General features: G+C 40.9%; 1 protein-coding gene across 2 annotated transcripts in view; it reads left to right on the forward strand.

Moving 5' to 3' along the window:
• The window catches only part of INTS10 (integrator complex subunit 10), a 32,616-nt gene that overhangs the window by 6,145 nt on the left and 13,315 nt on the right, over positions 1 to 13,156 (forward strand). For both annotated transcript variants that reach the window (XM_064368725.1, XM_064368726.1), the window contains exons 7-13: positions 275 to 446; positions 1,509 to 1,678; positions 2,826 to 2,959; positions 3,724 to 3,877; positions 5,902 to 5,984; positions 7,108 to 7,260; positions 11,250 to 11,358. In XM_064368725.1, coding sequence (XP_064224795.1) covers positions 275 to 446; positions 1,509 to 1,678; positions 2,826 to 2,959; positions 3,724 to 3,877; positions 5,902 to 5,984; positions 7,108 to 7,260; positions 11,250 to 11,358 — 975 coding nt within the window. The remainder of the gene's footprint in view (positions 1 to 274; positions 447 to 1,508; positions 1,679 to 2,825; positions 2,960 to 3,723; positions 3,878 to 5,901; positions 5,985 to 7,107; positions 7,261 to 11,249; positions 11,359 to 13,156) is intronic.

The following is a 13,156-nucleotide window of genomic DNA, read 5'->3' on the forward strand; positions in this document are numbered from 1 at the left end:
GAGGCTTTTTTGGAACCAATGCCACCCCTTGATCAAAACAGTCTTCTGGCTGAGCTGTACTATTATTGCATGGGACATTATACATGCCTCATGATGAAGTAGGGGAAATTACTTCCTGCTCATACCAGTGGCCTGTTGTGGGTCCTTGAGCAAAACATAAATGTGTTGGGAGTCTGTGCTCTCTGCGTTTGCATGGGGAGTCAGACTTTATCAGCTACCACGTCAACAGTAAGTCATAATGTTAATTGTAGGTTACTTTTTTCTTACATCTCAGGTGCCCAGGATACATCTGATTTAATGTCACCCAGCAAACGTAGCTCTCAGAAGTACATAATAGAAGGGCTGACCGAAAAATCATCCCAGATCGTGGACCCCTGGGAGAGGTTGTTTAAGATTTTGAATGTTGTTGGAATGAGATGTGAATGGCAAATGGATAAAGGAAGACGGTAATAAATAGTTTATTTCCAGAATTACCTATTGATTTTTTTTTTAATCTTTATAAAAAGAAAAACATGCTTTTTAAAACTGTGTAGGCCAGGCACGGTGGCTCACGCCTATAATCCCAGCACTTTGGGAGGCCGAGGTGGGCAGATCATGAAGTCAGCAGTTGGAGACCAGCCTGACCAACATGGTGAAACCCCATCTCTGCTAAAAATACAAAACTTAGCTGGGCTTGGTGGCACACACCTGTAATCCCAGCTGCTCAGGAGGCTGAGGCAGGAGAATTGCTTGAACCTGGGAGGTGGAGGTTGCAGTTCGCAGAGATTGTGCCACTGCACTTCAGCCTGGGCGACGGAGCAAGACTCTGTCTCAAAAAAACAAAACTGTGTAATGCATAAGTATACTTTTTGGGCAAATTTTGTGACACTCAATACTTATGCAAAAGAGGGTAGTTTTTCATTTTATCAAAAGATTTCTGGCCAGGCACAGTGGCTCATACCTGTAATCCCAGTGCTTTGGGAGGCTGAGGAAGGCAGATCACTTGAGGTCAGGAGTTTGAGACCAGCCTGGCCAACATGGTGAAACCCCATCTCTACTAAAAGTAAAAAAATTAGCTGGGCGTGGTGGTTTGTGCCTTTAGTCCCAGCTGCTTGAGAGGCTGAGATGAGAGAATCACTTGAACCCAGGAGGCGAGAGGCTACGATGAGCCAAAATCACGCCACTGTACTCCAGCCTGGACAACAGAGTGAGATCCTGTCTCCAAAAAAAGGAAAAAAAAAAAACAAATTTCTAACTGAAATATGAACTCTTAAGACGACGTTGTGTTTGAACCTCTCCTTGCTACTTCAGAGAAAAGAGAAGCTACTTAGCATGTTTGTGTCATGAAATCTTGATCACTGCCCTAATTCAGAAGGGAAAAGTTGCCATTTATATTGCACAGTAAGAATAATTTTACATACCTAGAGCAACATTTGGTACATGTAATGGTACCAGCAGAGCTTTTCTTTAGACCTTTTGCTGACCAGCCCAGAGTAATCGAGTAAGTTTCATTGTTCCTTCTCTTTTAGAAGCTATGGAGAAATTTTGCATAGAATGAAGGATCTCTGCAGATACATGAATAACTTCGATAGTGAAGCACATGCAAAATATAAAAACCAAGTAGTATATTCCACCATGTTGGTCTTCTTTAAGAATGCGTTCCAGTATGTCAACAGCATACAACCGTCTCTCTTCCAAGGTTGGTTTACAAATTTTAGAGTGTCCAAAAAAACTGGTTCATACTGCGGGGATGGTGAAGAGGATGAAAGTGTTTATCCACTGTTGTTGGATCCAAATAACCGTGGGGTGGTACCAGTCCTTTTTATAGTTGGCAATTTAGTTTTGTTTAGTTTGGCTTGATTGGTAGTTTCTTTGTAAGTATGTTTCATTAGAAGTTTCTATATCAAAGGGTGTAATGGTACTGCACAAGTAAATACAGATATCAGATGCCACTATTTTGAAGGTAACAGCAGGCTGGGCGTGGTGGCTTATGCCTGTAATCCCAGCACTTTGGGAGGCCAAGGCTGGCAGATCACTTGAGGTCAGGAGTTTGAGACCAGCCTAGCCAATATGGTGTAACCCCATCTCTACTAAAAATACAAATATTAGCCAGGAGTGGTGGTGGGCACCTGTAATCCCAGCTACTTGGGAGGCTGAGGCAGGAGAATTGCTTGAACCTGGGAGGCAGAGGCTGCAGTGAGCTGAGATTGCACCCTGCACTCCAGCCTGGGTAACAGAGCAAGACTCCATCTTAAACAAAACAAAACAAAACAAAACAAAACAAAACAAAACAAAAAGCCAGCAGATATAAAAACATATTTAAGTAGATTTCATGAAGACATCACAATAGGCAAAGATTTAAAATATACATTTTGTATATCTAGAGTGTATGCATAAATACACTGTAGAAAATTTGAAAAACAGAAATAAGAGAATGGAATCACCCATAATTCTTCCAGTATAATACAGCTGTCTTTTTTATGTATTGCCTTATAATATTACATATATTTAGATTTTGTTTGGAATCTGTAACCATATTGTAAGTATAATTTGGTAGCCTTTTTATGGTACTTTAATGATTCATGATCACTGTAAAAAATTTGCAGATATGTAACAAATACAAAGAAGGAACTGTTACTTGTATTCCACCACTGACAGAGTCTTTAACAATTTGGTATATATCTGTATGGTCTTTTTTTTCTATGTGCATCTACTTGTTTGTTTACCTAATTGAGATCACACTGAACATATTTTTAATGACTTTCTCATGACAGTTGAGTAAGCTTCTCTCTTAAGTATTTTTCCTTGCTGCATTTTTAAGTGTTGGTTTTTTTCCCCATCCTTAGGTCCTAATGCCCCAAGCCAAGTTCCACTTGTTCTTCTTGAAGATGTATCCAACGTGTATGGTGATGTAGAAGTTGACCGTAACAAACACATTCATAAAAAGAGGAAACTAGCTGAAGGAAGAGAAAAAACCATGGTAATGCTTTCTTTCTTTCTTTTCTTTTTTTTTTTTTTGAGATGGAGTCTCGCCCTGTCACCCAGGTTGGAGTGTAGTAGCGTGATCTCAGCTCACTGCAACCTCCACCTCCTTTGTTCAAGCAGTTCTCCTGCCTCAGCCTCCTGAGTAGCTTGGACTACCAGCACCTGCCATCACGCGTAGCTAATTTTTGTATTTTTACTAGAGATGGAGTTTCACCATGTTGGCCAGGCTGGTCTCGAACTCCTCCTGGTCTCAAATGATCTATCCTCCTTGGCCTCCGAAAGTGCTGGGATTATAGGCAGGAGCTACTGCGCCTGGCCTCAGGCTTTAATTTTATCCTAGTACGTGCCAAACCATTATTTGGAAGCCAGTTAAAACATGTCACATACTAGAAAAAAAGTAAACTATAAACAGGTGCTATTTAAGTTGTGTCTCTCAATGTAAAATATTTAAATTTTGACTTTCATAAAACTGATGTTTTTTAAACTTTGCTCCAAAACCACCACAAGCAAACATAAGAATTTAGCATCAGAAAACAATTCACTCCATTTTAAAAGTAAAAATGAAATGTGTGAGAGTATAAAGACAAAAAATATATCTTAATTTTCAAAGCTAAATTGTTAAATTCAAAAAAATTGTATGTATGTGGTATCCTTTGATATAAAATTCATGTAATGGGCAAAGCTGGCAGCAATAATATGTTTCCATATATGACTATATTTATAACTGAATTAACCACGTTCTCCACATTCTTTAAGCAGAGTTCAGACGATGAAGACTGTTCAGCAAAAGGAAGAAATCGTCACATTGTGGTTAATAAAGCCGAACTCACTAACTCTGTTGAAGTGTTAGAAAGCTTTAAATGGGCCAGGGAGAGCTGGGAGTTGCTGTATTCCCTAGAATTCCTTGACAAAGGTAAGAAAGCGCACGTCATTGGTGCTGTTTAAGGTTTTATATAAAATCATTATGCTACTTGAAACGTCAAGTCACTTATGGCAAATTAAGTTGACTACAGTAGTTCATGCATTTTTTTTTTTCTTGTTTTGAGATGGGGTCTCACTCTGTCGCCCAGGCTGGAGTACAATGGCGTGATCTTGGCTCACTGCAGCCTGTACCTCCTGGGTTCAAGCAATTCTTCTGCCTCAGCCTCCCTAATAGCTGGGACTACAGGCATGTGCCAACATGCCCAGCTAATTTTTCATGTTTTTAGTAGAGACAGCGTTTCGCCAGGCTGGTCTTGAGCTCCTGACCTCAAATGATCCACCAGCCTGGGCCTTCCAAAGTGTTAGGGTTACAGGGGTGAGCCGCCACAGCCAGCGGTTCCTGCATATTATAGGATTTTTTTCTGAGCAGGATACCTTATCAGTTGCGAATTTTCAAATGACCATCCATCTTTTAGCTCCTGCTCTGAGGGTATATTATAATTCAGGTAGGGGTGGAGCTTGAGGGAGAGGTTTTGGACTTCCTGGTAAATATTTGTAGTACTGGCCTTTGCTCACTCAGTTTGTTTTGTGCTTCTAGTTCGTTCCTACTGCTGCCTTCCTAAAGCCGCATGTGGCTAAGAATACAAAATGTATTGCTGTTTTGATCTGCATTAACTCCATTGTCTGAAAAATTCAAACTCCAAAAACTATAGGAAGCCCATTTTCCTTTGATGATATTGAGTATTTTGACATTGCTTAGAAATCACTAGCTGTTTGCTAACTAAGGTCTTCGTACTATACTTTGGAATCGGGCACCTTATTTTGCTTTTAACCCGTGGACATTCATCCCCTGGCTGCAGTTATGTGTCACACAGAGCCCTTGGCCAGATGTGCAGTGTCATCTTTTCTAAGTAAATGTAGCACCGTTCAGTTTCTCTTTGTCATATCTGGGATTGTGAACACATACGTGACATTTTTTGAGGGGATCTTTCCTTTAGTTCAAAACTGACTTTTTAAAAAATAAATAAAACCTTTTAGCGTCATTGTATGTTTGTTATTTTAAATAGGTTAAAATAAAATGGGCCAAGCAAGTAATCCCAGCCTTTTAGGAGGCTGAAGCAGGTGGATTGTTCAGCTCAGGAGTTAGAGACCAACCTGGGCAACATGGCAAAACCCCGTCTCTACAAAAAAACAAAAACAAAAATTAGCCATGCGTAGTGGCATGTGCCTGTATTCTCAGCTGTTCAGGAGGCTAACGTAGGATTGCTTGAGCCCATTAGGTCGAGGCTGCCATGAGCCATGTTGGGGCCACTGTACTCCAGCCTGGACGACAGGAAGACTATCTTTAAAAATAAGATAAAATGGGCCGGGCGCGGTGGCTCACGCCTGTAATCCCAGCACTTTGGGAGGCCGAGGCGGGTGGATCACAAGGTCAAGAGATCGAGACCATCCTGGTCAACATGGTGAAACCCCGTCTCTACTAAAAATACAAAAAATTAGCTGGTCATGGTGGTGCGTGCCTGTAATCCCAGCTACGCAGGAGGCTGAGGCAGGAGAATTGCCTGAACCCAGGAGGCGGAGATTGTGGTGAGCCAAGATTGCGCCATTGCACTCCAGCCTGGGTAACTAGAGCGAAACTCCGTCTCAAAAAAAAAAAAAGAAAAGAAAAGAAAAATAAGATAAAATAAAAATAAAAATGGGACCTTGTTTTGGGGAAAGCAAGGTAGTTTAAAAGATAAATGAGGAAATATGTGAAAAACACTTTAAACAGTTGTTGGCACCTGGGATGTGCTCAGTAAGTTGTTAGCGTCTGCAAGGTATTACTTGTATATTACTGATAAGTGTTAACGTGTTTCTTCTCACCTTGAAATTCTAGAGCAGTGTTTTAGAAATCAAAGCAAAGTAACTGTATATTTTTAGTAGTTTGCTCTCTCTTACTGGATTTGTTAGTTTGTTTTTTTCTTCTGTGCTATAGCTATATATATTTGGTAAATTTGCTTTTGAATTCTCACTCAGAATTTACAAGAATTTGTTTGGCCTGGAAGACGGATACTTGGCTTTGGTTAAGAATCTTCCTCACTGATATGATCATCTATCAGGTAGAGTATTAAATGTATTTTAGGTACCTGTGTCTGTACAGGATGGTTATCGTGGCAAACCAGCTTTCACATGCATGATGTGTCATCTTCCCTCATGGGCCAGCCCACTGCCTGCTTACACCTGCTCTGTCTTCAGTGGCTGAGCGGGTATGGTCCACCTTCCTTTCAAAATAATTCTGGGCTGGGTGCAGTGGCTCATGCCTGTAATCCCAGTACTTTGGGAGGTCAAGGCGGGAGGACTGCTTGAGCCCAGGAGTTCGAGACCAGACCTGGCAACATAGCGAGACCCTGTCTCTACAAAATAAAAAACTTAGCCAAGTGTGGTGGCATGTGGCTATAGCTCCAGCTACTCAGGAGGCTGAGGTGGGAGGATCACTTGAGTCCAGGAAGTCAAAAGTGCACAGCCTGGGTAACAAGAGCGAAACACCGTCTCAAAAAAAAAGAAAAAAAAAAAGTGCAGTGAGCCATGATAGCAACACTGTACTCCAGCTTGGGTGACAGTGAGACCTTGTCTCAAAAACAAAACAAAACAAAAACTCCAAAATAACAAGACTGTACCTTTTGTGTTACTTTGGTATATCCGGTCATACCTCTCTGTAGAAGTAAGATTTTGAATTTTCAGTAAAAGAGGGTTACTTCTCACCCTCCTCCTCTCTCCGCTGGTGGAGTCTGCCTGGCTGTACTGTTCTCCAGCATCTTAGACCTAGAATGGAGAGAGTCGATAATTCACCAATGAGCTGCTGTTGGAATGGGAAGGTTGCTGCTTCTGTCCTTCATAAAGGAGACGTGGTGCTTGTAGTAAAATATTTCTAAAGAAATGTTACATCCAAAATGTGCTGGATCAAAGGGCTTGGTTATTTTCTTTAGTCTTAAGACCTAACCCCAGAAAGAAAAATCTTCATCCTTATAAAGTAATGCCATAAAGAACTCCCACCTGGCTTTAATTAAGATGATTTGATTCTGTTGCTAAGTCTCCATTTCTTCCTCAGATGATCCAACCAAGCTACCTTCTTTGTATAGTTGCTTGCTCATTGCTTAATGAACTCTGGAAGGGTTTTTTTTTTTTTAATTTCATTTTTTAATGGTGATTTTTTTTTTCTCCTTGCTTTTCTATCTTTCTTAGGGTCAATATAAAAAGGCAATAGCCAGCCTGCATCACTTAGCAGCTCTCCAGGGATCCATTTCTCAGCCACCGATCACAGGGCAGGGGACCCTGGAGCATCAGAGGGCGCTCATCCAGCTGGCGACATGCCACTTCGCGCTAGGGGAGTACAGAGTGAGTATGCTCACATGCCGGCCGCAGGGGCATGGGGCCACTGGGGCTTTCTCCTTTGCCCAGCGTGGCTTTCTTATTCTGTGCAAGTGTGTTTCAATTTGATCTTTCCGCCTAGATTTATTACTTAATCTGCTAATGAACATCACATCACAATGATTTTGTTTTACGTAATTTCTCTTTACTACAACTTCCCTGAAATGAGGCATCAGTACTTTTTAAGTTTCTTGTTCATTGTTCCGTTTATTGGAAGATTTTTCTTTTTATTATTTTTCTTTTCATTATTATTATTACACTCTTGCCTGTTCTGTTGTACTTGGAAAAACAAGGCCATTACTAAGTGGGAAATGGAGGATTTATATTTAGCTTACTCAAACCTCAGATTCTCTCTTTAAATGGTAATTAACAGGCTGGGCGTGGTGGCTCATGGCTATAATCCCAGGACTTGGGGAGGCCGAGGCAGGAAGATTACTTTAGATCAGCAGTTTAAGCCCAGCCTGACCAACATGGTGAAACCCCATCTCTACTAAAATACAAATAGTAGCTGGGTGTGGTGGCAGTTGCCTGTAATCCCAGCTACTTGAAAGGCTGAGGCAGGAGAATCACCTGAACCTGGGAGGTGGAGGTTGCAGTGAGCCAAGATTGTGCCACTGCACTTCAGCCTGGGCGACAGAGCCAGACTCTGTTTAAAAAAAAAAAAGAAAAGAAGTCATAACAGCTGATAGAGGTGTTGCAGGAGCAGATATATAAATGGGTGTGTTTCCTCCAGGAGGTTTTGAGCCCTGCCTACTACAGGGTGGGGACTGTGTTTTTATCTTTGAACTTCCATTACACCTACCACAGTGCAATAAATATTTGAATTCAATTAAAACGATAAGCATGTTGTTGTGTGTGCAAGGACTGTATAAATTCAAGGCCACAACATAACACAACAAATGGATTTATTCCCACCTCTCTACGTGTTGTTGATCACTTTGTGATTAAAAACCCAAAATTTTTTGGCCAGGGGCCGTGGCTCACGCCTGTAATCCCAGCAATTTGGGAGGCTGAGGTGGGCGGATCGAGGTCAGGAATTTGAGACCATCCTGGCCAACATGGTGAAACCCCGGTCTCTACTAAAAATACAAAAATTAGCTGGGCATGGTGGTGGGTGCCTGTAATCCCAGCTACTTGGGAGGCTAAGGCAGGAGAATCACTTGAACCTGGGAGGTGGACATTACACTCCAGCTTGGACAACAAGAGCAAAAAAAAAAAGACTCCATCTCAAAAAAAAAACGCTAAATTTTTTTTAACTTGAACTCTGAAATATGATTAATAATTTGTCATGATGATTTTTAGAAAGGAACAATTGGAGAATGTGTGGAGTATGTGCATTCAAAATTGAAAATGCCTTTCCACCACTATTTATATATTATCTATCGATTACTTAATTCTAAGTTTTAATTAATTCCTTTTAAGAACTTAAAAGGCAGTACATATTTACTCACACCAATATATATCTCTCATGTAGAGTTAGCTACACCATGTACTACTTCATTGTAGCAGGGAATATAAACTAGTAGATTTAATTAAACAAGACAAACTTCTTCCCTTTGAGAGCTTAGTTCCAACCTCTGAGTACATCACTATTAGGCCGATAGGCAGTGTCAGACTTAACGTGATTCTTGACTTCCCATCTTTAGCCCAGACTCAATATGTCCAGATGTAAGTGTCCTTAGTTCTCTAGCTGTATTAGTCTGCTTGGGCTGCTATAACCAAATACCATAAAAGGAGAGCCTTGTAAACAACAGGAATTTATTTTTCACAGTTCTGGAGGCTGGGAAGTCCAAGAACAAGGCATCAGCAGATTCAGTGTCTGCTGAGGTCCTGCTTCCTGGTTCATAGAAGGGACAAGAGAGCACTCCAGGGTCACTTTGATAAGGACACAAATCCCATTCATGACGGTTTTGCTCTCATCATCTACTCAACTTCCAAAGGCTGTACCTCCTGATACCCTCAGATTGGGGGTTCAGTTTCAACACACAAATTTTGGTGGGAACACAGATGTTTAAATCATAGTACTGGCCCTTAGACACAAAACTTTCCAGTCATGGTGGACTCTTACTCTAGCTAACCCTTTTGATTCTAACAGTGTGATACTGATCTCTTTCCTATATTACTTTGTATTTCTATTGTCACCACCTTAATCCATGCCTTTTAAGTTTTTGGCCTATAACCCTTTTTCCAACCCTATAAAAGTATGGTCATTGCTTTCTAATACACTGCTTTCATCATTCCACTTAAATGAAGTACTGGCTTTCTGGGTGCTCAGTGTTGCACCCCGCTGTTGAGTGAGGAGTAAAAGTAGGGTGTGGGGAATATGGGATCCCTGCATTCAGGGGCATATGGTTTGAGTTAGGGAAAAAAGTATGAGGTGTAAGTCAATTAAAAATCAAATATTAATTGGTAGGCCTCAGTCATAGGCACAATAGGCATTCGGGGAAGGGTGCTTTCTTTGTTGGGTCCAAAGAGTCAAGGAAAGATTTGTAGAAAAGATTGGCTGGAGATGGGCATTGAAAATGGCAGCTCATAGCTCTGGAGTGCAAGTCTTGGCTAGCTCTGTGACGTTGTCAGGTTCCCTCACCCAGGCCTGTCCACCTTCAAGTTCTGAACTCCCAGGCTGCCCGTCTCTAAACTAGAGCTTCACAACCCTGTGGGCATAGGTGAGTTCTAGAGGTGCCAATATATGGATCCTGCAGCCTTTCGGGCAGTCAGCCATGACCTAGGGCTGCGTGGGCCACCCAGGGTCAACTGCTGCCAACCCTGACCAGGCTCACACAGATTACTTTCAGGGTGGGCCACAACGTGAAAAGAGTTGGGAAGCATGGGTTTAAAGCTCCACTTCCGGGGGTTGAACAGTGAGAACACATGGACACAGGGAGGGGAACATCACACACTGGGTCCCGTTGGGGGGTGGGGACAAGGAGAGAGAGAGCATTAGGACAAATACCTAATATATGCAGGGCTTAAAACCTAGATGACAGGTTGATAGATGCAGCAAACCATCATGGCACATGTTTATGTAACACATCAAACGTTTGGCACATGTATCCCTGAACTTAAAGAAAAAAAAAATTACCTGGAGACCCAGAGAAGTCTCTGGCTTTTTGCATAAAAGGAAAATAAATAAACTCCACTTTCTTATCTGGCAAATGGAGATAACGAAAGGGTTTGCTGACACAGAGAAAAGGCTCATTGCATGGAATTGATTGTTGTTCGAATTGGAGTAGGTAGCAACGGAGTGGTGATGCAGTGTCTGGATCAAGGCCAGCCTGCACAGAGGCAGTCAAAGCGCCTCTCCTCCACCAGCACTGCATCCGTCCAGCATCTCATCTGTGTCCCAGACTAAACCTCTGGACCTCAGGCAAATCACCTAAACCCATACACAGCCCTTCCCCCCGTCTTCCTCTCCTGCTCTAAAGGCCTCTTTTCTGCATTCCAAATCCTTCTCTTTAAGGCTTAGGACAAGATAACTTTCCTGCCTGAAGCTTTTCCTGCTAGTTTCACCTGTGTGTCTTTTCTCCTGCGTTTTAGGTTATGCTCTATATCATACCCCTTAGACTTCTGCTACATATTTTATTGTTAGTTTTTCTATGCAGTGTGTTAGTCAGTGTCTTTTTGGGCAGGGACATCTTTCTTTTGGCTGCTGCGGTGCTGTTGAACACCTCAGTACTCAATGCTTGGTTAATTTTTAAGCTTTGTTTTTTAATAGCAAAGAATAGGTTATTGTTCCCTCAAAGGTCTAGTACATAGATTGAGTCTTATTGTTCACTGTTGAACAAGTAGTGATCTGTATTCACTGTTGAGCAAGTAATGATCACATAAAGAGAAAGAAATACAGACCTCCATGTACACATTGCCTGACTGTACGCTGCAAATATTTTGGTACTTTGTTTATTTGATTTCAGTTCAGAAAGCTTCAAGTTAGTTCCTTTTGGTCTTTTCTGCTTTAGATGACATGTGAAAAAGTCCTCGATTTGATGTGCTACATGGTACTCCCCATTCAAGATGGAGGCAAATCCCAGGAGGAACCCACAAAAATAAAGCCTAAATTTAGAAAAGGTACAGTGACATGTTTTATTATGATTTTGTAAAAATAGCTTAAAAGCCAGGCACGGTGGTGGCTGACCCTTATAATCTCAGCTAGTTGGAGGTCAAGGCAGGAGGATAGCTTGAGCCCAGGAGTTTGAGACCAGCCTGGGCAATGTAGTGAGACTTCTATCTCTTAAAAAAATTTAAAAAGAAAAGAAAAATAGTTTTAGGAACCAAGGCTGAACAATGTTTATAGTTCCTAATGAGATAATACTGCTGCAGGGCTTGCCAAATTGTATAAAAAGTTAATCCCTTTCCAAGTTTTTCCTTGGCTCTGATTTCATGAGCAGCTGTAAATGTCTTTCTTCTAAAGCTGTCTTCACTTCCTGAGTTTGTTATCTCTTTGACGAATTTCAGTGAATTCTTCTTCCTGTCTTTACAATTCTAGGAAAATGTGTAGATGATTAATTAGGGGGTATCTGTCAGCACATCCCTCTGAAACTATTCTGAGCTTCAGCTCAAGCTTCATGTTGCTTGAAAAATGAAATGTACAACTGATGTAAGTTTGTTAGAAAAAGATACATAAATTAAACCTGAAGAAAATAGATGACTTGAAAGAGTACTGCTAAGGGCAGAAATCAGTGAAATAGAAAACAAAATAGAGAATATTAATAACACTAGAAGGTTTTTTTGAAAAATGTATAAAATTGATAACCCACTAACAAGATCGATCAGGGGAAAGTGAACATAAATTACCAGTATCGGAAATGAAAAAGGGAATGTCATTACAGATCCTACTGAAATCAAAAGGACCCTAAAAGAATACATTATGAAAAGCTTTATGCCAATAAACTCAGCAACTTAGATGCAATGAAAAAGTGTCTTAAAAACACAGTTTACCAAAATTGACACAAAAATGAAATAGAAAATCAGAACATTCTGGGAACAGTGGCTCACACTGTAATCCCAGCATTTTGGGAGGCCAAGGCGGGCATATCATTTGAGCCTAGAAGTTGGAGACCAGCCTGGGCAACATGGTGAAATGCTGTCTCTACTAAAAATACAAAGATTAGCTGGGTGTGCATAGTCTCAGTTACTCTGGAGGCTGGGGTGGGAGAAGCATTTGCACCTGGGAGGCAGAGGTTGCAGTGAGCTGAGATCACAGCATGGCACTTGTAGCCTGGGCAACAAAGCAAGACACTGTGGAAAGAAAGAAAGAAAGAGACAGACAGAGAGAGAAAGAGAGAGAATGTTCCTTTAGCTATTAAAGAAATTAAATTTGTTATCAGAAACCTTCCATAAAGAATTCAGTTCCAAATTGCTTCATTGGTGAATTCTATCAAGAATTTAGGAAGAAATAGTGCCAATTCTACACAAACTCTAACCAGAAAATAGAGGAAGATTCCTAATTCATTTTTTTAAGGCCGACACAATAACCCTGATAGCAAAACCAAGCAAGAGTATCACAAGAAAAGAACTTTAAAGGCCAGTATCCTTCATGAACTATAATAGGTGCCAAATCCTTAACAAAATATTAGCAAACTGAATACAGCAATATAGAAGGACAATGTATTATGACCAAGTATTCCAGGAATGCATAGGTGTTTGAACATATAAAAATCAGTGTAATTCACTTCATTAGCAGATAGAAGGAGAAAAATCATGACTGTCTTAGTAGATACAGACAGAATTTAATATCACTTCATGATAACAAAAATCTTAGCAAACTAGGAATAGAAGGAAACTATTTTTTAACATCAAACTTAACTGTGAAATATCGAACGCTTTTTCCCACTAAGATTAGAAACTGTGCAAGGATGTCTGCTCT

This window comes from Aotus nancymaae, unplaced genomic scaffold (genome assembly GCF_030222135.1).
Source record: "Aotus nancymaae isolate 86718 unplaced genomic scaffold, 86718_ANA_hifiasm-v0.15.2.pri h1tg000079l, whole genome shotgun sequence".
NCBI classification, from domain to species: Eukaryota; Metazoa; Chordata; class Mammalia; order Primates; family Aotidae; genus Aotus; species Aotus nancymaae.